Below are 27,489 nucleotides of genomic sequence, written 5' to 3'. Positions count from 1 at the left end.
GTCTCTACTTTGTTTATTAGCATCTCATCCTGTATATGAGCAGCTTAGAATTTTGCAAATGACTTGAAGAGAAATCACACATAGAATTTTGGTCTCACTTTTCTATGGCTTCTCTAATTCCCAAATGCCTTGGCAGCCCTGAAAGCCAATTTTTATTTTGCCAAGCTCAGATTCACCAGATTCAGCAAATGCTCTCTGTTGGATCTAGAATTCACTTAAATTTTGGCCTGATAATCCCATAATATTTTGTTAGTTCTCCCATAATGTTGAGCATTTAAATTTGTTTTATGAAGTAGGGTCAGTCCAGGCACCCACCATCATATCATCTCTCTCATGTCTTTTGCATAGTACCATACCCATACTCCTTTTTTGAGACTTGTCTCCCCAAGCCCATTGAAGGGAAGTGATAAAATCTTATCATTTGAGTTACCACAGTGTAAAATTTAAAAGACATGGACTTTGGAACTTGATAAATTCAGACCTGAGTTGCATTCATTCTGTCTCTGCTACATAAGCTGTATCATCTTAGGAAAGTATATTAAACATCTGACTCCATTTTTGATGTTTGGTTGCTAACATCTTTCAAGATTCACCTTTTCTTTGTCTTCTGTCCCACATCTGGGTAAGCTGATAAGAAAGCACAGATGCCACCTCCTTTAGCTCTGGCATGAAGTTCAAACTACACAGGCCCTTGTTTGTGCACCTGTCCCTTACCCCAACCTACCATAAAACTCCAAGCAAGCCTCCTTTCCTGCTTTCTCAAACCATTTCAGGCCAGTCTGGGGGACTATTCTACCCTTGCCATAATTCCTCACTACCTGAGTAATAAACATTTTTATATCTTCTTCATGCATATATGGCATCATTCTCAGCATCTGAACCAAATTTGGGGTTGGAGAGTCCGTTCCATTTCTGAAGGGTAACCAAACAGAAAGTTACTTGATCATTCAGTTTTCTTCATATTATTTTCCTAACCTGTAAAATGACAAATAACATTTCCAAGGATTTTAAATAACATGTTAAATGAGTGCCTAACCATTTCTGTGGAACTTAACAGGTGTTCCACAAATTATATATAAAATTATAATAATTTTAAGCCAACCAGACCATAGACTATCTTCCATTCTGTCCCCTGACCTTTTATTATTTTATCTTTCTTCATAGTTCTTATTACTACCTGATATTGCATTGTGCATTTATTTACACATTCATTAATTTACTTGTGTGTTTTTTGTCTCCCTCACTAAAAGGTGGGTTACATGAAGGCAGGAACTATGTATGTCTTGTTTATTTGTGTATTTCCAGGACAAAATATAGTTTTGGGTATGTAGGTAGAGTTCAGTAAGTGTTTCTTGAAAAAATAATAAAGGAATGAATCAATCAGATATAGGTGTAGAATCTAGAATCTCCCTTTTCACTCTTAACTTGATTTAACTGTTACTGTGTCCAGACTCCTCAGTCCATAGCTCTGGACCCTAAACAATGATCTCTATTGTAGAAATGGGAAAATAGAGGATCAGAGATAGGAAGTAACCTTCCCAGAGTCAAATAACAAGTCAGTGGCATAAGCCAGGAAGAGAAGACATACCTCCTCTCTCAGTCCAAATTTCTTTCCATTCTACCTCCTCCCACCCCGACACAAAGATAGGTATTTCCCCAAAGTGCTTTCTCTATTTGTTTCCAAAATCCACCAAATGGTGTTCAATAAAGCAAACAGTACTTTTTAGCACAAGTCAACCTTTTCCTAATTGATTTTTCTCATTTTTCAACAGATTGGTAATTGTCAATTTACTTGCTGAGTTAAGGTGGCACCTGGGTTTGTCATTCTAACCCTTGGAGTAATTTAACTCTACCTTGTAAGACAGGTCTCTATGCTTGTATTATTCTCTGTTGGCACTGTCTTTTCAATCAATTAGTCATGAAAAATTCATGCCCAAGGTAAAGCCCTAGTGAAACACTCTGAGAAAAACGTGATTATCTTTAAACAAAGGGGAAATCTTAGTGTTCTCTGAAATTCATTGGAGAGAGCAGACTTTAATAAGGAAACATTTCATCTGCTGTTTGCTATCCACAAGGTACTCCACTTTTTCCATTTAAAATTGATCTCTTCCGATTCTCAGGTTTTCAAAACTGCTATAAGGTGAAGCTCCACAAATGTAGATTCTAATAATTTGAAGTTTGTAAAAGCTCAGTATGAGCCTTCCATGAATGATGAAAAATGTGTCAGCTAAACATGGCAGGGTGATGGTGTAAATACGATTAATATAATGTTGCACTGACTTTTCAAAACATGTTTATTTCATGTTGCAATTATAAAATATTTTGATCTATTTATTGGATTGTCCTTTAATTGTGAAGAGTAACTGATTCCTTCTTCAGAGGGACTAAAACCTAACTGTGGCTCCAGGCTGAATCCTTATATTGGTTCTAGCCCTGACATCGACCATGAAATGGAATGTGGGCCTGGATATAGCTCTCATACTGTCTGGAGACTAGACCTAGACCTCCATCTCATCAGTAGTTAATAAGCAGTTGCCATTGGCATCAGGGGATCAGAAGGAAAGACTTTGTTTGGCTTGATGTAACCCTTCCTTCTGCTGCCAAACAACCTCAGGCACCTGGTCTGATAGCAGTTAGTGGCTTTACCTCTGCCCTGGAAAGCATCACCATAAAGCTATGCTGTAGAATAGACATCCGATAATTCCTAGGTGCTTTGGGAAAAGGAAAGGCCCTTTTTCTAAGCAAGTGCTGCTCTCTCTTTCTTACAATTATTGCTCTACAGTTTGCTACCCATCATGAGCTTTTTATAAAAAAAAAAAATCTTTGTGTTCAGAGGCAAATTAAAAGCATGCATCTTCTAGTATTTCCTTTTAACTTGCAACATGATTTTACATGGGAGGAGAGAAGTTTACTATTTCTTGGCTTAGCCTAGATTATCCAGAACTGAGCACAGGGATGTATTTTTTTTATTACATAGATCTCCACCTTTTGAGTCAGATCAGCCTGATTTTGAATCCTGGTCCTACCACTTGTTAGCACTGTGCCACTGGGCATGTTACTTAACATCTGTGAAACTTCATTTTCCTCATGGGCAAAATGGGAATATTAAGAATTTATTCACAATTTTTGTCAGGATTATAAAATGAAATTTTGCACCTTATAGATCACAAATATTTAATAAAAATAGAAACCTATATCTTGGAGCTGAAAGAACCCTCAGAAGAATATTTACTTGCCTTCAGACAGGTAAAGTATTATTATGCTTTTATGGATGGGTCAGCTGAGATAGGATAAAACACACTGAAGTTTACAAAGATAGTAATAGTAAAATAATAAGTAAATAGTAATAGTAAAATTTTGATAGCGGCAGGATTTGAATTCAGGTTTCAGCCTCCTAAGACTATAATCTTATCCAAACTTTTCTTTTTACAGATAAGTCAAAAGAAAGAAACAGACATTACTTTGTAACATAACCAGGTCCTTTCCCATGAACCTAGGCAAAAGGCAAAATTCTCAAGGGCAAGAACTGATTTTTTTTTCCCCCACTAAAGTTGGAGAATAAAAATTTAGAGAAACATTGATCAAAAGTACATATTAGTATGATCAAGTTTAAATAGCATTTTAAATATAAGTGGATAATATTTAAAGAAGAATAAACTTGTATCAAAAGCAATTACAAAGATAGTGAAGAAAAAATCAATTTAATACAGATTGTATGATAATGAACTACAATGTGAAGTAAATGACTGATCTTTTTTACTTTTTTCTTTTATTTTCTTTTCCTTATTTTTAAAATATTTCCAGATTTATTGACATGTAATTGACATATAACATAGTATAAGTTAAAAGTGTACAAAGTACTAATTTGATACATTTACATATTGCAAAATGATTATCACCATAGCATTATCTAACACCTCTGTACGTCTCATAATTCTTTTTTGTAGTGAGAACATTTACGATTTACTGTCTTAGCAACTCTCAAGTATATAACACAGTACTATTAACTATAATCACTATGCTGTACATTAGATCCCCAGAACTTATTCATCTTACAGGTGGAAGTTTGTATTCTTTGACCAACATCTCCCCGTTCTGCCCACATCATCCCTAGCCTCTGTTAACCACCATTATGATCTCTGGCTTATGTGAGTTCAACTTTTTAAATTCTACATATAAGTGATTTCTTTCCTTTCTTTTTAATTTTTCCTTTTTTTTTTTTTTGCTGTCTTTTTTTGCATAGTTTTGATTACTGAAGCATTATATAGTGTATCTTTTCGCTATTGCAAAATTACAAAGCACCCCCAAATTAAGTGACTTATAGGAATAAGAATTTATTAATGCTCATGAGTCAGCTGAGGGGGAGTTCTTCTGTATTGGTGGTCAGCTCTGGATTAGGTAGATTTTGGAGAGGTGCTCTCTGATTTGGACTAGGTTCTCTCATGTTTGCAAGTCAGCTGCCTGTAGGCTGGTTTACGATGGCTTTAGCTTGAACAACTGGGCTCTCCTCAGTGTTGTTTTATCCTCTGTCAACCTACTCCAGATATGATCAAACGTTGGTGGTAAGATTTCAAGAGTGAGCATGGGACTACACAAAGCTTCTTGTGGTCATGGCTCAAAACTGGTATACTCTTACTTGTGCCAGTTGCTATTGACCAAAGCCATCACAGGTCAGCCCAGCTTCAAGAAGCTCACCTTTTAATAGGAGGAACAGCAAAATCATATTTCAGTGGATGCAAAAGGGAAAGAATTATGAAAAATGTTGCAATCAGTCTGCCACATATATTTATTTGTATGCATTGTAAGAAAATAGACAAGTATTGTGTCTCATCAAGGAAAGGTGCTGACATTACACAAGGTAACTTAGGAATCAAAATCATTTCCCATATTATAATAAAATGATAATACAAGCAAATAGAGTACAAAGCTAATAGAGACCAGAAGTGGATAGCACTGTGGGACAACCCCAGGGATGGTAAGTTCACATTAAAAGAGGTGCTGAATGAACAAAAAAGGAGGGATTTTTAGTTTTGCCTAAGTATGGAAACCTATGCATTCCAGTTTGAGAATTTCAGAGGCACTGAAAAAAACCTGTGCCTTCTTCCCCTGTGCCTTATGAGTAGCCCATTTAATAAATTAAACATGTGTATACACCTGTTGCCTCATCCTCTTAACTCTGTAGCACCTCTGGGCAAGGGAACACAGAGTGGGTAAATGTAGAGATTTGCTCTGTTGGCACCTACAGGTTGGCCTAGGTTTGGAGCCATCTAGGTAGCTGGTAATATATTCATTCTCCTTGACCTTTTCATCATCCTGGAAGGAGAACAGGCAGTCAATTTTGGGGTTCTCTTTTAAACATGTAGATTTGAACCTTTTGCACCTGCACTTAAGCTCTTCAGTAGCCCCTTCATGTTGCTTTTAGTAAAAGTTAAAACTCCTTAACGTGATCAATGCGTCTTTTAATGCCGTGGTCTCATCTCTTACCCTAGAATTCTTTGCTCTAGCCATGGGAAACAGCTTGTAACTCCACAATCACTCAATCTTTGTTCTTGTTTTTCCTTCCAACTGGGATGGATTCCACATTTTACTTCTTGCCTGGCCAGTTTGTATTCATCAGTAAAGATACAATTTTCTTCCACTAGGCTGTTATGGATGCTGATACAATTTTCTTCCACTAGGCTGTTATGGATGCTACCTCAGCATTTTATTTGTGTGTGTGTGTGTGTGTGTGTGTGTGTGTGTGTGTGTGTGTGTGTGTGTGTGTGTTTTACGTGTTTATTTCCCCCAATAGGTAGTTCCTTAAGTACAAAGGATGTTACTCATTTCTATAATCCCAGCACATAGCAGAAGTCCTGTAACTGTTTATTAAATGAAATGATTAAATGAATATTTCTTGAATGAATGAATGAATGAAACTTACAACAAAGCTTTCTGTAGGAAATGCTGTCAGACTGAGGAAAAGAAAGACTTTTTTTTGTCTGTATGCTGGTGAATATTTGTTCTGATTTATAGGGAAAAGAAAGAGCCTCCCTGAAAGATCTTACTTTTCTTCTGTCATGATGCTAATGCCCTTGTTTGATATGCTAAACTCCCCTTGATGAGAATGTTTTGCTCCATTTCCCTTTTACTTCTTTTGGCTGCCTTCTCACAAGCCTTCAGTGAAAAAGAATCTTCTAATGTGCAAACCTGTAAGCCATTTCTTTATTATCTCTATCAGACGGCAGTATCTGTGTGAAGATTTTGACAGTTTCCAGTTAAAAAGTCACAGGTGCAGCTGATTAACAAACTGTTGGTTCCCTGTGACTCCTCAACATCAGCTTATAATAGATAAGGATTCGTTTTTCACATAGTGATTATCTATATGCCAGACTTCAAGCTTTTGATATATCAGGTTCACACACTTGGGTAGTAACCTGTAGATTCTTCATGGGCAGGAAGCTCAACCTAATTATATACATATATAATTACGTGATATATATCACATGTGTATAGTCTTTATTGTTTCCTGACCACATTTTCTTAGCAATTATAGCTAATCCTGTCAAAAACTCTGCTAGATAGATATGATTTTCCTCTTTGCAGATGAGGAAAACAAGGCTCAGGAGGATGATAAATCATGGTCAAATTTACGCAGAAAGAGGTAGGCTTAGAACTTCAACATTTCTTTTTACAATGCTGGAAAGCAGATACGGCTCAGAGTAGGTAATATAAAACCCAGAAATATAGCTCTGAAAGAGAGTAGCTGATTGGTTGAAAAAATAGAGCTCTAGATTTTATCCACAACTTGGCCCCCACTTTACCTATACCTCTGATGCATCATAACACCAAGGCAAAGTCACCCTAACCTGTGCAGTCCTGTCCAGGTCACACTTACCTGGCGACATGGTGGCACATGACTAGACATGTAACCAGATGTAGGCCAAAGCAGCTTTCTCCCATTGTGTTGTAGATTTCTCTGACTGTCAGGTGTTTACTTCAAAAAGGATTACTGATACAACTTATAGGGAAACTATTTATGCCTAACTTATAGAATCAAATTCATTTTTTTAATTTAAATATGACCATTGGTAGAATAAAACTACCATGAATGGTTTGCAAATTACTAAAGAAAGAAGGAAAAGCATAGGAAGATTTCAAGGATTTTTTGTGAAATATAACACATTTTATTTATTTGTTTATTTAGGGAGTATTTCTTTGCTTACTTTGTAAACATTCACAATACTTTTAGTTTAGAATTGAGGTGCACAAAGCATACTTTAAAAAAAATTCAGTGGCATTTAATACATTCACAATGCTGTACAACCTTTACTTCCAACTACTTCCAAGATATTTTCATCACCCCAAAAGGAGACCCCATGGCCGTAACAATTTTTTAAAGTGTAAACAAGCATAAACAAAATAAATAAAATTAATTGTGAAAAAAATAAATAGAAGATTGTAAAAAGTGTGGTGTGAAGCCAAGAAAAGGGTAAATAGAGAATATTGACTAGAGATTTGTCCTAATACAAATTAAAATGTATCATAGAACTACAATTATCAAAACAATGATTGGTTATCATTAAAATAAACACAATATCAGTGAAACAGAAATAGAAGTCCAGAAATAAACCCAAACATTTAAAAACCTATTTTATGAAAAAGGTGGCATTTGAAATTAGAAGGGAAAGGGATGAATTATAAGATGTTGGAACAACTTGTTAACCATTTGGAAAAAATAAGTTATGCTGCTTCTTCATATTTTATTCAGAAATTCCTGATGAAGTAAAGGTATTTAAACTTTTGAAATTTAAATTAGGGATAATTTCAAATACACATATAAAAACACCCAAGGATCCACTACTAAGATGAAGCAGATGCTAAAATTTTGTTATCCTTTAGATTCTGCTTTCTTCTATTGATTTTAATAAATAGAACATTAGAGTTACAGCTTTCCGTCTTACTTTACTTTCTCCCAGAAGTATCCATAGTTGTGAAATTAGTGTGTGTCACTCCATGTGTGATTTTATAATTATACATGTGCCTATTACATTAAAATATGCTATATGCTTGCCATATATGATGCTTGTTTTTTCACTAAGCATAGTTCTGGAGGTCTATCTGTGTTGATAAATGTAGCTCTAGTTCATTCATTTTAAATGATAAATACTACTCTGTTGTATTAATGAACCACAATTTATGCATTTGTATTCTGAGTTAAATAGTTTAGTTGTTTGTTTTGCTATTACAAAGGAGTAGTGCTGCACTGAACATTGATGTGTATATCTCCTGTGTAATGTACAAAAATTGTCTTAGGGAAACATATAGACATGGAATTGCTGGATTATAGGTTATAAGCATCTTTATCTTTATTGTCAAGTTACCCTCTAAAGAGACGGTTCTATTTTATACACCCACCAGTGGTGTTAAAAGCCAGTTTTTTACATAATTACCAACACTTGGTATTTTCAGATTTCCTAATTTTTTTTTCCAATCTGAGGGTAAAAAATGCGTTTCATTATTTTCTTAACTTGTATTTCCTCAATTACTAGTGGCGTGATCATGTTTTTATATATTTGTAAACTGTTCATTTCTTCTTTTGTAACTTGTCTGATTATATCCTTGGCCTGTTTTCTATTGGATGGTTGGTCTTTTATATTTTTATTTATAGGAGTTCTTTATCAGTTTGTGTATTAATCCTTTTCCATTATAAGCATTACACACATGACTTCTTTAATCATTGGCTTATGTTTTCATTTATTTATGGTATATTTTAATATAATAACTTTTTGTAAAGCAGTCAAATATATTTATCTTTTCCTTCAGGGCTTATGCTTCTGGTGCTTTGTCTAAAAAGTCCTTACATATCATGAGATCATAAAATAATCTGCTATGTTTCACTCTGTATATTTTTTCCTTAATCCATTTGCAATTTATTTTTGTATTTGGTGTGAGGTACGGATATAACTTCATGCTTTTTCCATATGGGTGACCCAATGGCCCAATACCATTCATTGACAGTTCAACTTTTCAATCTCATCTGCAGTGTCATCTCTGATATAACTGATTTTGTTCCTAGGCCATCTTTTGATCCATTAAGTCTATCTGTATAGATCAGAAACAATGTAAGCCATATTGTTTTAATGTCTATAACTTTATAGTGAGTCTTGTTATCTGTTGAGACCGTCTTTGTTATTTTTTGCCCTTTGTGTTCCCATATAAATTTTATAATCAGCTTATCAGTTTTAAACACACACACACCCCCACACACACACACATCTGCTGGGATTTAGTCAATTACATTGGCTGATCATGAATTTTCAATCTGTGACTGTAATAGACTCCTCTATTTAGTAAGCCTCTTTGATTTGTCTCAATAATGTTTTAGAGTTTTATGTGTAGAGGTCTGATACTTTTATTACATTTGTTTATAGGTACTTGATATTTTTGACACTATCATAATTGATATCATTTTAAATTCTATTTTCTAATTGTTTATTGCTAGTATCTAGATATATAATTTTTTATATATACTGACTTTATATCAATGAATTTTAACAGTTGTAGATTCTTTTGGGGTATTCTACATACACAATCATATTGGCTATATGGATAATAAAAGTTTAATTTCCCTTTCCAACCCATTTCTATGTATGTATGTATGTATGTATGTATGTATGTATGTATGTATGTATTTATTTATTTTTGCCTTTTTGAAGTGACTAGGAACTTCAGCGCATGTTTGAACAGGATCGGCAATAGCAGTAATTCTTTTCTTGTTCCTAAATTCAGTGGAAATGCTTTAAAGTTTTAATGATTAAAATGTATTGTTGCTATTGGTTTCTTCCTTTTTTTCTTTCTACTGGTAGATATCTTTTATCAGATTAAGATCTTTTCTGTAATCAGTTTTCAATTTCTAAGAATTAATTATCATTAAAGAGTGTTTATGTGTTATCAAATGCTTTTTCTTCACCTTTGAGAGAAGCTTCTTTGTAAATATGGTATATTACAATGATTAATTTTAAAATTATAATACAACCATGATATAATGTAAATATAAATTTAATACAATATTCTTAGAGTAAATTCAAATTTACCATGATTTATTCCCCCCACCCACTGGATTTAATTTGATAAGTTTTTGTTTAGGTGTTTGGGAAGGAGATTATCTTGAAGTATCCCTTTTGGATTTTTTTATCCAGCGTATGTTGGTTGCATAAAACAAGTTGGAGAATGTTCCCTCACATTCAGTTATCTGGAATAATTTGTGTAAGATTGGTGTTTTGGATTCCTTGAATGTCTGAAAGACTTCACCAGTGAAGCTGTCTGGGCCTGGCATTTACCTTGAACAAATGTTTTTAATACTATATTTATGCCAGGGCAGTACTAGAGAAAAAGAACAAAGCTGGAGGCATAACCCTTCCAGACTTCAGACAATACTGCAAAGGTACAATAATCAAAACAGCATGGTATTGGCACAAAAACAGACATATGGATCAATGGAACAGAATAGGGAGCCCAGAAATAAACCCACACACCTACAGTCAATTGATCTTTGACAAAGGAGGCAAGAATATACAATGGAGAAGAGTCTGTTCGGCAGGTGGTGTTGGGAAAGCTGGATAGCTACATGTAAATCAGTGAAGTTAAAACACTGTCTCACACCATGTACAAAAATAAACTCAAATTGGCTTAAAAACTTATCAATATAAGACATAACACCATAAAGCTCCTGGAAGATAATATAGTCAAAACATTCTCTGACATAAATTGTAGCAATATTTCCCTAGGCCAGTTTACTAAGACAATAGAAATAAAAGCAAAAATAAACAAATGGGACCTAATTACACTTAAAAGCTTTTGCACAGCAAAAGTAACCATATACAACATGAAAAGACAACCTGTGGAATGGGAGAAAATATTTGCAAACAATGTGACTGACAAGGGCTTAACTTCTAGAATATACAAACAGCTCATACAACTCAATAACAAAAAACAAACAAATCAATAAAAAAATGGGCAGAAGACCTAAACAGACATTTCTCCAATGAAGACATACAGATGCTCAATCTTGCTAATTATCAGAGGAATACAAATCAAAACTACAATGAGGTATCACCTCACACTGGTCAGAATGGCCATCATTAAAAAGTTCACAAATGATAAATGCTGGAGAGAGTGTAGAGAAAAGGGAACCATCCTACACTGTTAGTGGGAATGTAATTTCATGCAGCTGCTATGGGAAACTGTATAGAGATGCCTCAGAATCTAAACAGACTTACCATATGTTCCAGCAGTCCCAATCCTGGGCATGTATCTGGAGAGAACTCTAATTCAAAAAGATACATGCACCCCAATGTTCATAGTAGCACTGTTTACAATAGCCAAGACTTGGAAGCCACCAAAATGTCCATTGACAGATAATTGGATCAGAAGTCGTGGTATATATATATATAGTCATAAAAAAGAATAGAATAATGCCATTTGCTGCAACATGGATGGACCTAGACATTATCATACTGAGTGAAGTAAGTCAGACAGAGAAAGACAAATAGCAAGATAGCACCTACATGTGGAATTCTAAAAAATGACACCAACTTATTTACAAAACATAAAGAGACTCACAGACATAGAAAACAGACTTATGGTTACCAAAGGGGAAAGGGCAGGGGGAGGGGTAAATTGGGAATTTGGGATTAGCAGATAGAAACTACTGTATACAGAACAGATAAACAGCAGGGTCCTACTGTATCACACAGGGAACTATATTCAATAGCTTATAATAACCTATAATGAAAAAAGATTATGAAAAGTGTATATATGTAATATGTACAAGTGAATCACTCTGATGTATACCATAAAAGGAGTTGGGTAGCTTTCTATCTTTTTATTTGTTTCACTTAATTTTAATTTTTATGAAAATTAAATATGTGTATGTCATTTAAAAAGTCAAACGCTACTGCAAAGGCCAAAAAGAAAATAGTCCTCTATTTTTTTGCCCAAGTTTTTGATTCCTGATTCCTAAAGCAAAAATGAGCAAACTTCTGTGAAGAACAGAATAGTAAATAATTTAAGCTTTGTAAGCCAACAGGTCTCTTGTGACAACTACTTAGCTATGCTATTATCTGGCAAAATCACCCATAGACAACATGTAATGAATGAGCATGGGCTTTTTTTTTTTTTTTAATCTTTATACAAAAATAGGCAGCACACAGAATTTGGCCTTTGCTCTCCTGCTCTTGAGGCAGTCACATATTTCTTTTCATTGTGTCTTCCTCTTCTTCTTTTTTTTTTTAATGTTTTATTGAAGTACAGTCAGTTACGATGTGTCAATCTTTTCCTTGTGTCTTCTGATATTACTTCTGTATTTCTAAATAAAATTTCTATACTGCTATTCTCTGTTCATTTTGGTTTCAGGTAGTATTTATCAAATTTGTATTGTGAAGATGATGATTTCATTCTTTAACAGTTCTGCTGCAAAATACAAGCTTCTCCTTCCCCCATTTTATGTTACTATTTTGGTTAAATTTATATTTAGGCTTTTCTTTATTATGAACAGGTAAATATTAATACAGATGAGTCTTGTGCTACATGATCAAGCTTTTCTCTTCTGCAACTATTCCCTGTCTGCCTCTCGCCTTCCATTAGTAATTGCTTCTTTTTCTATTAAATTGGTTTTCAAGACACATATTGTAAATTGCCTTGTTTTCCCCAAGTTCTTCCCTGACCCCCACCATACCTTCGCTTGGCTGCTTTGGTCTCTGCTTCTGTTGATGTCTTTCATGATTAAGAGATTGGCATTAAATTTTGAAATAGAGGTTCTAAATGCATGTAAGGACCATGCTGATTCATTTCATTGTGGGTGTCATATTTATATTTGAAAAATTTTTATCTTTGATTAAGAGTTTGTTTTACCACAGAAGAATTTTTCAAACTCTTGACTATAGAGATCAGCTTGACTACCAGTATTCTGGATATTGAGTCCATTATCTCTGTGACTCACCCACTCCAGGCAATGAGCCTCTAGTACTTATCATGATGGACAAAAAGTCACTTGGGTGCTTGGTGTGAGGGAAAGAATCTCAGGACTTAATTTCTCTTTACAAGGGCTGTGAACCAAGCTCTGCCTGGTACACCAGGTGCTTCTGGTGTTTTGTATTTTTGACATTCTTTATGTATGTATGAATTATTTTTCTATTTCTTAACTTTTTAAGTTGAATACTTGGCACTTTCTTTTCCAATCTTTTTTCTTTTCTAGTATTTGTACATATGGCTAAAATTTAATTTCTCTATATACTATTTTCTGTTGCATGCCACACGCTCTGATGTGTAGTGTTGAATTAATCATTGAATTCTAAATACTTTCTAATTTCTATCATTTCTTCTTTAATATATGAAAAATTAAGAAGAACATAAAATTTTCAAAATACGAGAAAGGTTTTTGCCAACTTTTTATAATATATTTATGACTTTATGACTTGATAGTGAGAGATTGTGATTAGAAGAATACTGGTTCTGTGATATTTGTTGAGATTTGTCTTGTGACCACACATACAAGGTAATCTTTTATAAATACCCCTATCTACTTGAAGAAAAGTTTATTCCCTGATTGTGTATGTGGAGAGCATTGTAGGTTTTAATATGTGGTCTCTTGATTGAGCTTATCAGTTGGAAAGTTCTAATTTTCTATGTCCTTCTGAATTTTTGTCTACTCTATCAGTTACTAAGATTAATCATTGTGGATTAATCAGTTTCAGTTTTTACTTGTGATATTGTTAATTTTTGTTTTATATATTTTATGCTCTTTAAATATTTAAAGTTGTTATATTTTCCTGCAGAATAATTGCTTTTATGTGGTGATTCTATCCTTAACTTTACTTTTTTTCCTGAGTACGTTTTGTCTGATATTGCCATAGCTAAAACAGCTTTCCTTTAGTGAGTATTTCCATATTATATCTTTTTCTGTCCTTTTACTTTCGAATTTTCTGTGTCATGTTTTAGGTACATCTCCAAGAAAGATGATAAATGTGGATTTTTTATCCTAATCAGTTTGGGACTTTCTAAAAACAGATAAACTAGTCAATTTCCAATATTTGTGATTATTGATATTTGGAATTATTTCTACTATCTTATTTGTGCTTTCACTAAAAAAGAAAAAATCTTTTTCTTTGCTTTGTATCCTATCATCCTTTCTATTATATTTGTCATGTGTTCCTTATTTTTTTTTCCTTTTACTTATTTGGAATTTATAAATCCTGTTTCTATTATTGTAATGACTACTCTTGAACTGCCACATGCTTATTTTATAACACTTAAGTTAATTAGCTTCCCTGGCCTCCTTTGAAATCATACAAGGACCTTAGAATACCTTAACGCTGACCTTTCCTCCCTCCACTTCACCATAGTCCCAAACACATCTGCTTTGTTTACCAATGTTTTGGTGCAAACTTTTTAACATCCCTAACATTTAATGTTGTTATGATAATAATTTTCTACAGTCACTTCTTATTCAGATTTACTTGTTTCTCTGCTTATTTCTTCTTGCCAGTCTTACCTTTTGTGTTTCTTTCTCTGAAGTTCATCCTTTAGTAGCTCCTTCATTGAGAATCCGAAACTGCTAAACTTCTTAGGCTTTGTTTGAAAATTTATTGTACCCTCATTCTTGGGTGATATTTTTCCATTATCTTCTGGTCTCTATTGATGTTGGTGTTACGTCTGCTTAAGTCTAACTTCTGTGTCTTTGTAGGTAATTTTTGGTTTTCTCTGGTTTGCTTTGAAAACATGCTCTTCATTTTTGGTGTTTTGTGGTTTCACTAAGATGTGTCTGTATCTAGATTTTTAAAAAATCCTGCTTTAGATTTATTTGTGATTCATGAGTCCAAATAGTCATGTCTTTCATCAATTCAGGAACATATTCAACCTTTTCCTCTTTAGATTTTGCCTCTCCAAATTTCTCTTGTCTCTCTTTCTAGAACTCTTATTAGATGTGTACTTTTGTTTATTTCGTCTGTGCCCCTTGTCATATTTTCTATCTTAGTAATTCTCTGTGCTGAATTTTGGAAAATTTCATCAATTCTGCAGTTTAACCTGTCTGCTGAAATTTTTTCTGATTTTTTAAGTTTAAATTTTTTTTTTTTTTTTTTTTTTTACTATATCTAAAAGCTCTTTTTTTTTAGAGACTATTTCTGGCCTTTAAAATATTTATTTTGTTTTGTTCTGTTCTCGTGTGTTTGAAACATTCTTTTAATTTTTTAGTCATTTTAAAAATGCTTTCTTTATAGTTCACCAGATAGTTTTTGACTTGAACTTCTTTGTGGTCTAATTCAGTTATTTATTTCTCTGGCTGATTCTCACTTTTAGTGTGGATTGTTTTCTTATGTGTTTTGTTAATTTATGTGAAAATTTGATCTCTACAAGACTTTATTTATGGAAATCCTATGTACCTGTGCTGAAAATATGTGCATTCAAAGCAATTTTTTATTGTTTTTACCAGGTTCCCCAGGGATATCTGCCTGTAACAAAATTTATTATAAATGCTTGACCTGTGTTTTAAGACCAAGCTAGTAGTATAAATTCAAACCTAAACCTAAAAATGTTCTCACCCATGTTTAAAAATTATTTTTTCCTCCCAAAATCCAGGAATAGGTAAATATGCTTCTTTGTCATCTCCCACTGCTAATGAATGATTTCTTTCTAGACCACTGTTTCACTAATACTGTTGTCATTTTGAGGGTCCTAGATACGTGAAGGTATCACATTTCAAACATCCTGTCTCATGCAAATTCAAGGCCTCATTTGCTATCTTTGCATGGATGTCAAAATCTAAGTTCTTAGATACCAAGACCAATAGCTGCCTTTTGCACCTCTATATTTTTCTGGCATCTGTGGATTTCTTTTTATTTACTAGGAGTTCTTCATGTAAAGAATGTTCTTAAATATTCCTGTGGTTTCTAGGAATTTGCAGAAGGTTATCCAGAACAGTATTCTCCAACCATTTTTATACTTAGGCACACAGAGAAAATAATATTTATGCACATAGGGAAGATGATATCTATGCAGAATGTTGGAGTACCTGGGGAATATTTGAAGGATGACCATACGAAGCTTAGTGAAAAAAATAACACATAATTTAAGAGTAGAACAAAAAATACACAGAGGATATCAAATGCTAAGTTTGTTTTTTAATCTTCAGTTTTTTAACTGAAACACTTAAGTTTTTTGTCTGTGAACATTCCATTTTTATGTGAGGTTTTGATTTCTGAAGTGAATTACATGCAATTCCTGATCAATTTCAATGATGATCTCTTCAAATTCTTAATAGTCAGCCATTAATGTGAAACTGTTCACACAATAAAGTGATGAAATCTTTTAAAATGTTCAATATTTAATCCATATGAAATTATATTTAAGGCATATAACAATTCTCCTTTCACTCATAAGTGCAATGTTGAAATTTCTTGTGAAAATCCAATGACTTTAAAATCTAATCAAATTTCTTGTTAAATGATTTAAGAGAAAGAAATATTTTAAAATAATGATGACCCTTTAATTTGCAGAATGCGCAAACCTATTTAGAATAGTCCTTGGGTTTAGCTTGGACATCATTAAGTGGGAAGTTTACTAATGATTGGACAAAAGTATTGGATATATGGGAAGACAGAGAATCAAGGCCACTGTCTGGGACTGCATGCAGACTCCTCACTACACCATTAGCAACATTGGTCCACTCCTTCGCCTACATCTGGAAGGGAGCTCATACTCCTCCATAGCATAATGCCCCTTAGTCAGGATGGGCACAGCTCCATGCCTCGCACATGGCTACCTCGAGAGCCTGTGCTGCAGGTCACAATTGCAAAGCTCTGATCGAGAGTACCGTATTACTGAAACAGATTGGATTAAAATTTTTTAATATAAAAAGAGACAGAAAGAAATAATGGTAGGAATGAAGAAAGGAAGGAAGATATGAAATTTTAGTAAATAAAAGATCTGTTTTCATTGAAGATAAGGGAGGAAAGCTCAGTAAATATTGAATACCTTATCTTGGCTAGGTGCAGTATGCCAGGTGATTACTTATGTAATTTCACAGATCCTCACAACAGCTTTGTTAGGATTGTATTATCATCTCAATTCCAGATTGATTGTTTAAATCAATAACCAAAAACAATAATCATCTTGCCTGTGCTCACAGAACTAGTGGGAAACTGAATTTTAGTCTCAGGTGTTATGTCTGGAAAGTCCATGATCTTATTTTCTTGAGTCAATGGGCGTGGTAAAATTCTAGGTCTGCTGCTTACTAGTTATGTACTTTTCATTTACTTAATCTCAATACCACTTGCTTCATCCATAAATAAGAGGTAATAAATAGTCCCTGTCTCAAAAAGTTTATTATTCACAAAACAAATGAGATAATGCATGAGATATTAGATTGGGATGAGGCCCAAGCATCAATAATTTTTAAAAGCTACCTGGGTGATTCTAATATACAGCCAGGTAATTTGAATGCACAAAACACTGAAATAATGAATACTTAACTTAGAATATGATGCATAGAAATTCTCAGAAGTTGTTAGTTATTATTATAGTTGTTGATGTTACAGTTACCTCATGGATGTAGTTTCTTCTGATGTATTTTGAGTAAATAGCTAACAATTAATCATAAAATATGGAAAGCCAAGATTTCCTGTACTGCTTACTTCCAAATATCTTTGGTTCTCATAACCACATGCTGCATTGCTAAACAGGCTAGATAAACATTAAAAAAATGCACAGGGTGGGGAATAGTAAAAGATGGTGTTCTTTTTGCATGTGGTGTCATGAGAAAGTATGATCTTTATTGTCAGAACACCTAAGATTTAAGTTCTAGCTCTATCAGTTAGTAGTTCTGGGATTTGGTGGTCAGAGGGCAAGCCAGTTAGTTTTTATTAGCTTCAGTTTCCTCTTGTCTAAAATTGGGCTAAAATAAACAACATTTGCTTATGAATGGAGAAGTTAAATAATATAGATCATTTTAAACACCTGGGAAAATTTCTGGCACATAGTAGGATATTAAAGATCAATAAATAGTCCATTTTTTCATTTCTTCATTACAGATTCACATACGTACATTATTTCCACATTAGATTTTCCCCTGCATTTAGCATTAATCTAGATCTTGAAAGCACAGTGTGGCTTCCAGGTTCACTGGAAATGGATCTGGCACCTGGAATCCCAGAAGAAAAAAGGGGGATTAAGCCCTGTGAGGTTCAAAGGCCATTTGTTCCCTTGATATTGATTTTCTTAAATCAGACAGTAGCCAAGACCCTGGGAGAAATAATTGAACTGACAACAGGCAGGTCCAGGTTATTAATAATGGAAGAGCTTTGGAGATTCTTGATGACTTAATTTAGTGACAGAAGGGAGGTCTGAAACTGAAATGCCTGGAGATGGGGTCAGTGGCTAAGTCTCTGAGGAGAAAGGAAAACATGCATTATTCCTAAGAGCTTATTTTATATAACAAAACATTTTATGGTAGTCCAAACATGAGGCCAGAGGAAGCGGTTTTGATTTTCTCTTTTGAAAGAAAAACAAAATTTTAAAGGCTTGAAAAATTGCCACTATATTTATGTTTACTTTTGCCCTCATTTTGGAAAACAGACTTGCTTAGAGTTAGGGAATTTTGGAACCTTAGTGAGTATCTCAAGGGTAGAAATCTTGGAGGTCTTACTTAACTTTTTTATCCCTTGGATCCAGTATCAATTCTCCTATTAATTACATGACTTTCTACAAGTTAGTTAACATCTCTGAGCCTTAATTTCCGCATCTGTAAAATGGAGATGTTAATATTTTTATTACAATTATAAGAGAATATTTTTAAAAATTTAAAAAGTATATAAAATTTCTGGCACTTTTACATTAATATCTCTCACACAGTAAATATTTGTTCATATGAACTAATAAATCAATTTTGATGCTTCTTTCCTCTTGCACTTCCTCTGGATAGAAAAGCTAGCCTATGGTAACCTCTTGAAAGCTTTTAATTTTCTCTTGACAGTAGTCAAGAATATAGGCTGCCTTTTCCCTGGTTCTCATCCTCTCTCCTTTGGACTATTTCAGTGGTCATTTAATGTCTTTTAACTCCAGTTCTCTTTTCTTTCTCCATCTCTCCTCCCTACTTGTGACAAAGTTGTTTATTAAAACAAAGGCCTGATCTTTTTTAACTGTACTACCCCTCTGGAAGTATTTTAGTCATTGAAAACACCCCACTCCCCAGTTTTACATCCCAGAGAGGGAAAGGAATTACCCAAGTGTCTGTGCTCCTATAAATTGATGCTGAGATCAGGGTTGAGCCCAGTACCCTTGGCCCCTAGCAGAGGATAACAAATGGGGAGCAGACATATATCCTCTAGTTTTAGTCAAAAGAGTGCCGAGCAGTTGCAGAATTTTTAAATTTCAATTTTGAACTCAGTTATTTTCTTTAGTTTTGTTGAACTTCAAATGCACTATTGTCACTCTAATGATAATATTCATTTCCATGAAAATTCTAGGTCAGCCTAGAGAGAGGGCGCAATTATTTTTTTCACAATTATAAATATTAATTAAAACTTATATAGCATTCACGATGCACCAAGCATGGTTTCAAATACTATACGTGCATTAATTTATTTAATTCTCATCAGCAACCCTACATACCATCATTATCCCCACTTTTCAGATAAGGAAACTGAGGCACAGAAAAGTTTAGTAGCTTGGCAAGGTCACACAATTTAAGAATGGTTGAGTGAGATTAAAACGCAGACTTCCAGATTCCAGAGTGTGTTCTTAACCACTATGCTGAGATAGCAGAAACACACTGAATTTCTGTGGGCACCATTTATCCTCTCTGTGTTAGCAGCTAATCCATATGGCTCCCTTTAACCCTGCTTATTATTTCCAGTCCTAGTAATCAGGAAATGGCAACTTCAGTAGCATAGTCTTCTGATAAACTTTTCCCTCTTTCTTTTTCAGAGAGTCATTTTCAACATTGTTAACTTCAGCAAAACCAAAAGTCTTTATAGAGATGGGATGGCCCCTATGGTGAAATCTACTAGCAGACCAAAATGGTAAGTGACCCACATAATGGGGCCTCTTTCTGGTTGTAGATTTTGACCCAAGTTTCTCTGCTGTATGGCTAGGGCTTAGCCTCACTGGCACTAAGAAGAGTTAGATGAGTCTGGACGGCCGTTGTCTGGGTTCTAGGTACTGCTCTTTGAGAATGTTGGAATAGGGGGCATAGTCCCATGTTTGGAGTCACTAACATTCTATTATGAGGGAAGGTACAGTTTGTTATTTGATAAACTTTCTGTCCTGTTTGCCTTTTATCATGATATCTTTGGAAGCATGATTAAAGTTGATTCTGGTCTCTTTTTTTCTAGCCTGAGCATATATATTGTACAATAACATAGGAGGACATTGAGAACTACAGTTTAGTAGATTTCCCTTGCTTTGCTTGTTTGTTGTGGTGTCTTTGTATAGATGTTATGTGGTTATTTTGGATGTTAAAGTTCTATTTGTCCCATTGCTATGGTGACAAGGATGAGGAAAGTTGGATACGATTAATAATAGTAACAATGATAATTAATAATAGTAATGATGATGATGATGATGATAATGACAATGATAATTTTAATAATAACTACTCTCACTTACAGAGAAAGCCGATTCTTTGTCAGGTGTTTTACAGTTGCTGTCACTAGTCTCACAACATGTTGCAAGGGAGATTTTAAATATTCCTGTGTTACAGATAAAGAAATTGAGCCTAGGAGAGGTTAAGTACCTTCTCATGACCATATAGTAAACGGAGGAGCTTGTGTTATTTTTATTAACCCACACTGACATTCAAAGCAATTAACTTATTCATCTATCCATTCATTTATTCATTCAATAAACACTGACTGAATGTATCAAAATGGATGTAACAGAGTTTTTAAAAACAGAAACCAGTGTTATTCATCTATCACACAGTAGGTGTTAAATGAATGCTTATTGAACCGAACTGAATTCATGATGAGAATTTACATGTAAAGTGCCTGGCACTTGCTAAGTGCTCAATAAATGTCATCTATTATTAATAGTACTATGTAGAACACAATACAAATGCAAGGGATTGTTAATATTATTCTAACTTTGATTCCTATTCAAATTTTAATAACTAGTGAGAAGATCATCTCCAAATGTCTATATTTATAGATAGCTAGCAATTCATAAATATTGAATTGTGCATTTATCTACAACTGATACTTGGCAATTTTCTATAAATGCTGGGCTGAAAAGCTCAGGTTTGTAAAAATGTAGGCATTTGATGATGATAATCAAAACTGTTTATTGAAAGATAAAAATATCTTCCTGGGCTTTTTTTTTTTTTTTTAACTTTACTGCATCAAGTTAACCATACTGCTGTTCCTCAATTTCCTTTTGACAATGGGAGCTGAGCAAGGAGTAGGCCTTTGCTTTGAGTCTCTGAATTCAGCCTGAGTGGATAATAACAGAGCATTTCTCTCTGTAACAGACATATGTGTAGATGCGTACTTCAAATCTTGCCAGCAAAGGACATCACTGTTCATTTGCTCACAAGGGCCTTAAAATAACATTGTACTTCCTTTACCAGGCTCTGTGTTGGGGATCTTAGGACGTTGCAACAATAATCACCATTTCATTTCCCCAAGTGTTCACTTCTGGAGTCTTCTCTTTGTGTGTGCTTTTGAAAATCCTTACACCTTAGTTATTTCATTTTGTTGGGTTTGTTTTTTCATGAACTATTCTCTCTGTCAGGACTCCTGACAAGATTTTGAAATATTAATATGTTATAATGCCTTTGAATTAAGTTAGTGTTCTTATCCAATGTTGGTAGGCTCTCAGCAGTATCCATTATCCAGATTGGGCTTCCCTGATGGTCTGAAAGAGTTTAAAGTTTCAGAACCAAGTTTGTTACAGTTGAAACCAGTAAGGCACAAGGTACCAGACTAAATCAAGTTGCTGATATGTCTAATCTCTCCTCTTTTTCACTTTACTATCCTCAAACCTTGGATGAAATGTATTTCATGTGAACTTCTTTCACACTCCCCTTTCCTCAAGCCAGACACTTGGCTATTTCTTTACTTATTAGGACTTTATTGAGCTTCTTAATGTACCATGCTCTATTCTAGATACTGGGGATGAAGTATGAATATGACAGAAATGATCTGCTCCCAAAGGCAACTTTCACTTTGGAATTTTATTAACTGATCTCCACAGGTCATAATTGTTACTGTCCTTTCTACTGGTTTGTTCTGAAGATTCTTTCTGACCCTTTGGTGCTTTCTACCTAAGACTTTCTTCCACTCCGTGTGTGAATTACCGGTACTAGAACCTATCTTCCAGTAAGCATTATCCTAAATGTTCCCAGGGTAACATAAAGAAGTGCATGTGACTGTTTGACTCTTACATTATTAGGTTTTACTGGTCTTATGGAGTTCCACAATTTAGGATTCTAAACAATGTCCCGACTCAACGCTGACAAATGCCGTACAGATTTCAATATTAGACTATCTGCTCTAGTGTCTCCCTAATTTTAGTTTCCTCAATACCAGGGCAACCACCACAACAAAAGGAGAAGTAGCTGATCCTTTTCTTGTCTAGGGACTTTACCTCCTTTAATATTACAAATAGGCCTTGGAAATATTCTCACCTCGTGACAAACATTAAAAACTCTAAATTTCCTGGATGGAATGTATGCCTAATTGGGAAAAAAAAAAAACCTTTCTTCCCATTTTCAAGGTGAAATAAACATTCTTCTTCACCTGTCATAGGGAGCTGTAACTGATTCCAAACAAAGATGCCTTCACGCCTTAGCATAGGTCTGGTAATGAATTAGTTATAGAAAGCAAATGAGCAAAAAAGCAAAAAAAAAAAAAAAAAAAAAAAAGCAACTAAAAAGCCATTATGCAAATAAATATATGGCCACTCAAGGCTGCTGTGCTTTGAGGAGATGGAGTCAGCATACCTAGCAGCAAAATTGAGAAGTTGGAAGATTCAGGAGTATTCTGCCTATTTTAGTTCACTCTAATTCTGTTTACATATTAGACTTCTAAGGATTGTTGGTTGTTAGGACTCTGTACCATCAAGTTTTTGCCACCAAAGCTCATTAATTTTTTTTAATATTGTCAAAGGCTGAAATTGCTATGTGCTAGACCCCACTAGAAACTGGCATTACGGAACAGCAGATAATATGTACTCTTGCCTACGCAGAAACTAAGCCTAGGGTATTTACACAGCTAGTAAGTGGTGGCATTAGCCAGAGACCTCAGGAGTCCACCGTTACTGGTTCTGCCATATCCCATGCATGGGAAGAGGGGAGAAAGGGGCATGCAGCTGTGGCCTTTGGTAGATATGAAATAACTTCTCTGACTGACTTCTCCATTATAGTGGATTGAGGGGATTGAACTAAATCTTACGGGTAGCTTTCATTTAACACATTTTTATTGAGCGTCTAACTTTGTGCTAGGTACTGGGGTGATAAATATGAATCTGACTTGGATTATATCTTTAAAATTTTGTTTTTTAGAGGTTTAAGTGAAACACAAACATAAATAAGTACAATGTAGGTAGCACTGTACTAGAAACTATTAGGGTGGTATATAAAGTGTGCCATGGATTAGAGATGAAGAATAAAACAATACTATTAGGACTGTGGGGAGGAAGGGAGAACCTTTGGAGGCAGGCGGTATTTCAGTTAGACCTTGAGGGAATGGGACAAGAACAAAATTAAGGAAATGGATTCCAAATAGAAAATATAACATGATGAGCCATGATACCTCTTATATGAGCCTCATTGTAAAAAGTGCATAATAATACCGTTTCATAGAGTTATTACGAGAAATACATGTAAAATGGATGTGTAAATACTTTTTAAAGTCTTGAGGATCTTATTAATTCAATAAATTTTTTGACACTTTTCTATTCCTCTGACTCACCCAAGACTGACTGGAGGAACATTATTCCTTCCTTCCGTTCCTTCCTTCCTTTCTTTCTTCTTTTCTTCTTTCCTTCAGCATGTCATTAAATGCTTAGTGAGTAGTTACAGTGGACCAGGAATTATGTTAAGGTATTGGAATTAAACAAGAGAGATATGATTACTGTTCTCATAGAGCTCACTCACAGTCTACTGGGCTAGACGCTAAATATGTAACTTTAGATAATATGGTAACTATTGCAACAGGGGGAATTCATCATGCTATGGAAACTAATCAGCATGCTATATAGCATTTAAGATTTAGTCTTCTTCAAGGATAAGAGACATTCCTTAGTCATATTATTTATGCTGAAAGATGAATAAAAGTTAGATCATAGTGAATGGGGATATGCGAGAAGTAATAGAATGTGTTTGAAGACCAAATGTTGAAAGAGAACATTACATCGTTGATGAGCAAAAGCCAATGTGATTGGAGAATGAAATTCTAAGGAGAAAGACTGGAGAGGTAGGAATGAGTGAAATTGAGGTGAGCCTTGTAAACCAAGGTAAAGAGTTGGATTTAATTCTGAGGGCAATATAAAGAAATTGAAAGTATTAACCTGGAGCAGGACATGATTGGTATTTTAGAAAGATTAGTCTTGTTGCTGAATAGAGAATATCTTGGAGAGGAAGACAATTGTTTATAGAGTCTTTGCAATACATTAGCTTGATGGTGGATTACAGTGGTAACAGTACTGATGAAAGCAAGTGGATAGATTTGAGGGTTAACAGAAGATTAAATAAACTTGACTTTGTAATTGACAAAATGTGGAGGGTAAAAGAGATGGGGGAATCCTACATGACTCCCGGGTTTTCTGGAATGAGCAACAGAAGGGATGTGGTGGAATTTCCTGAAGATAGGGACGATATGACAAGAGATAATTTTCTCAGATTTGTTTTGGTAGGGGAGATAATGAGCTTGTTCTTGGAATTATTCAGCCAGAAGTGCCTGGGAGACATCCAAGCAGAGATGTCAAGTAGGCAATAGGGTATCCTGACAAGAAACTCAGGAGATGAATATGGAGGTGTAGATTCAGTAGTTAGTAGCCTACAGTTGATAATTAGACCAGTGGGAACACATGTGATCCCCCAGGGAGGTCGTTTGGAGTGAAGAGAGAAGATTAGGACAGGGCTCTGAGAAATCCCCATTTAAAGGTCAGGTAGAAGATGAGAAACTCACAGAAGAGGATAAGAGGGACAAGCCAGAGAGTAGGAAGAACACCAAGAGAGCATGGTGTTATGGAACCAAGGAAAGAGACTTTTCCAAAAGGAGAGAGTGGCTAACACTGCCTACTGCTACTGAGAGGTCAAAGATCAACTCTTTAAATGCTCAAGATTGTAGTAACATGGAGATTATTAGATGCTTTGGTGAGTGCACTTTCAGTGATGTGGTGAAAATTCAAGCCAGTTAGGGGACTGAGAAAGTGTGATGAAATAGAGACCATAAATATAGACAGAAGTTTAGCTACAAAAATGGAAGAAAGAGATACAAGCCAATGTGACAGATAGCAAGTAAACAAAGAATTATAATATTGTTTTGAATTAAGTGCAGTGATATAGTTATGTACAAATAAGCAATAGATTCATATTCTCCATATTCTCCATTATTCTTAATATAATGATAATCTTTAGGCTTACTCTTGTCAAAAGATACCTAAAATTTTGAAATCAGTGATTTTTTCCTGAAATAATGGTTGCTTTACACTATTATTACAAAAATAATGTTTTTTGAAAACTTCTAAATTGATGAATTAATATTTTGTAAAACAAGTAAATCATATATTTAAAACTAAATTACATCCCCTCCCCCTTCATAAACCTATCTTCCTTCCCATCTTTATTTTTCTATGTAGCACTTACTTCCATCTAGCAGACTATAATGTATTATTTATTTTATTCGCAGCCTCTCCCTCTATTAGAAAGTAAGCACCATGAGAACAGGAAGTTTTGCCATTTTAAAATTCACTTCTGTATCCATAGCATCTAGAACTGTACCTGGCATATAGTAGGTTCTCAAAAATATTTGGTAAATAAGTGAATTAATCCATTATCCCTGCAATAAACCTAATAATGACTTTTAATTTTACATTTTCCTTTTTAGTTTGTTTCTTCCATGGGCACATTTTTACACAGCAAGAATCAAATATATATGCCTATTTGTAGTCTATTCTTTTCACTTAACATTATATCAAAGCAATTTCTCATGTCTTCTCTTAATGTTCATTATACCATAGTTGGAGAGCTTTTCACCATTTTTATGTATCAAAAATTACTGTATCATATTCCTATTTCTGGACATTTAGATTTTCTATATATTTTTTCTAAAGTAGATACTATTATTTAGATTTAGGTTTATTAAATTATTTTTAGAATCAGTTTCTAAGGGACAGATTGGTTAATTATTATAAGCTTATGCTTCATATGCTCTCAAAAATGTTGTATCAAATTAAACTATCACTCTATTAGTTCACTGCAATCTATCACTCTGTCAGTTTTACTGCAATCTGGACAGTGTTAAGAATTGACATTGAAGGAAACTGACTAATTTAGGAGTTGTAAAATGGTCCTTGCAGTTGTTTTGTTCTCAATCAAGTTTTAAATTTAAGAACATTGGCATTAATGCAATGCTACAAAGTCATGTTTCCAAAAATAAATATATATGCATTAAAAAGAAAAGGCAAGATATTATAGACGTCTGGTTCTGGAACAAGATGGAGTAGATGCAATTCTCCCTATTTCTCTAAGTATAGCTAAAAATCATATGCATTATTTATGGAACAAACATAGAAGACTCTGAAAGGTGAAGAGAAGAGGGAAGACTGGTTAGATTTCTCAGGACCTGAGAAATGATACAGGATAAGTACCCTGGGTTTTGTTGTTGCTTCATAGGTGCCAAAATGGTTGTGTGAGAAGTCAGCAACCTGGAAATGCCAATGCGCACAGACGAAAACCAAACCTTCCTATAAACCTGTTCTTGCTAAACAAAGGACCAGGAAAAGAGCAGCCTACTAAGATGGAAGACTTTGAGACAATAGTTGCCTATGCTAGCCAAGCACTGTCAAAAAAACCTACAGCCCCATTTTCTTCCTCACCAGAGTGGAGAGCCTAGGCTTCCATTTTTGTTCCAAACCCCTGACCAGTGGTGTCAGAAAAAAATAGGGAACTGGGACTTTCATTCCAGCTGATCAGTAATGATTCCCTTTCTCCTCTCTATGATGTCAGACCACATGAGGAATCTGGATTTCCACCACTCACTTGAGGATGGGAACAGTAGCAGAGTGCAGGGGAAAAAAGAGAAAAGAATCAATGAATGTGAGGATGTAACAATAGAAGTTACCCTTTCTAAACAGAGAAGAAAAATAGAAAAAAAAAAAAAAAAAAAAAGAACAGGCCCTCAGGGACCTATGGGATGATAAAGCTAACATTCATGTTATTGGAATTCCAGGAGAAGATGAGAAAGAGAGGACTGAAAAAAGTGTTTTAAATGGTGAGAATCTTCTCAAATTTGA

General features: G+C 34.5%; 1 protein-coding gene across 1 annotated transcript in view; it reads left to right on the top strand.

Moving 5' to 3' along the window:
• AGBL4 (ATP/GTP binding protein like 4) overlaps positions 1–27,489 on the top strand; it is a 1,086,468-nt gene that overhangs the window by 448,639 nt on the left and 610,340 nt on the right. The window contains exon 4 of the mRNA XM_032494231.1: positions 19,960–20,054. Coding sequence (XP_032350122.1) covers positions 19,960–20,054 — 95 coding nt within the window. The remainder of the gene's footprint in view (positions 1–19,959; positions 20,055–27,489) is intronic.

The sequence above is a fragment of the Camelus ferus genome, chromosome 13, assembly GCF_009834535.1.
Source record: "Camelus ferus isolate YT-003-E chromosome 13, BCGSAC_Cfer_1.0, whole genome shotgun sequence".
Classification (NCBI taxonomy): domain Eukaryota; kingdom Metazoa; phylum Chordata; class Mammalia; order Artiodactyla; family Camelidae; genus Camelus; species Camelus ferus.
Note: the sequence above shows the minus strand (reverse complement) of the source record. Positions and strands in the feature narration are given on the sequence as shown.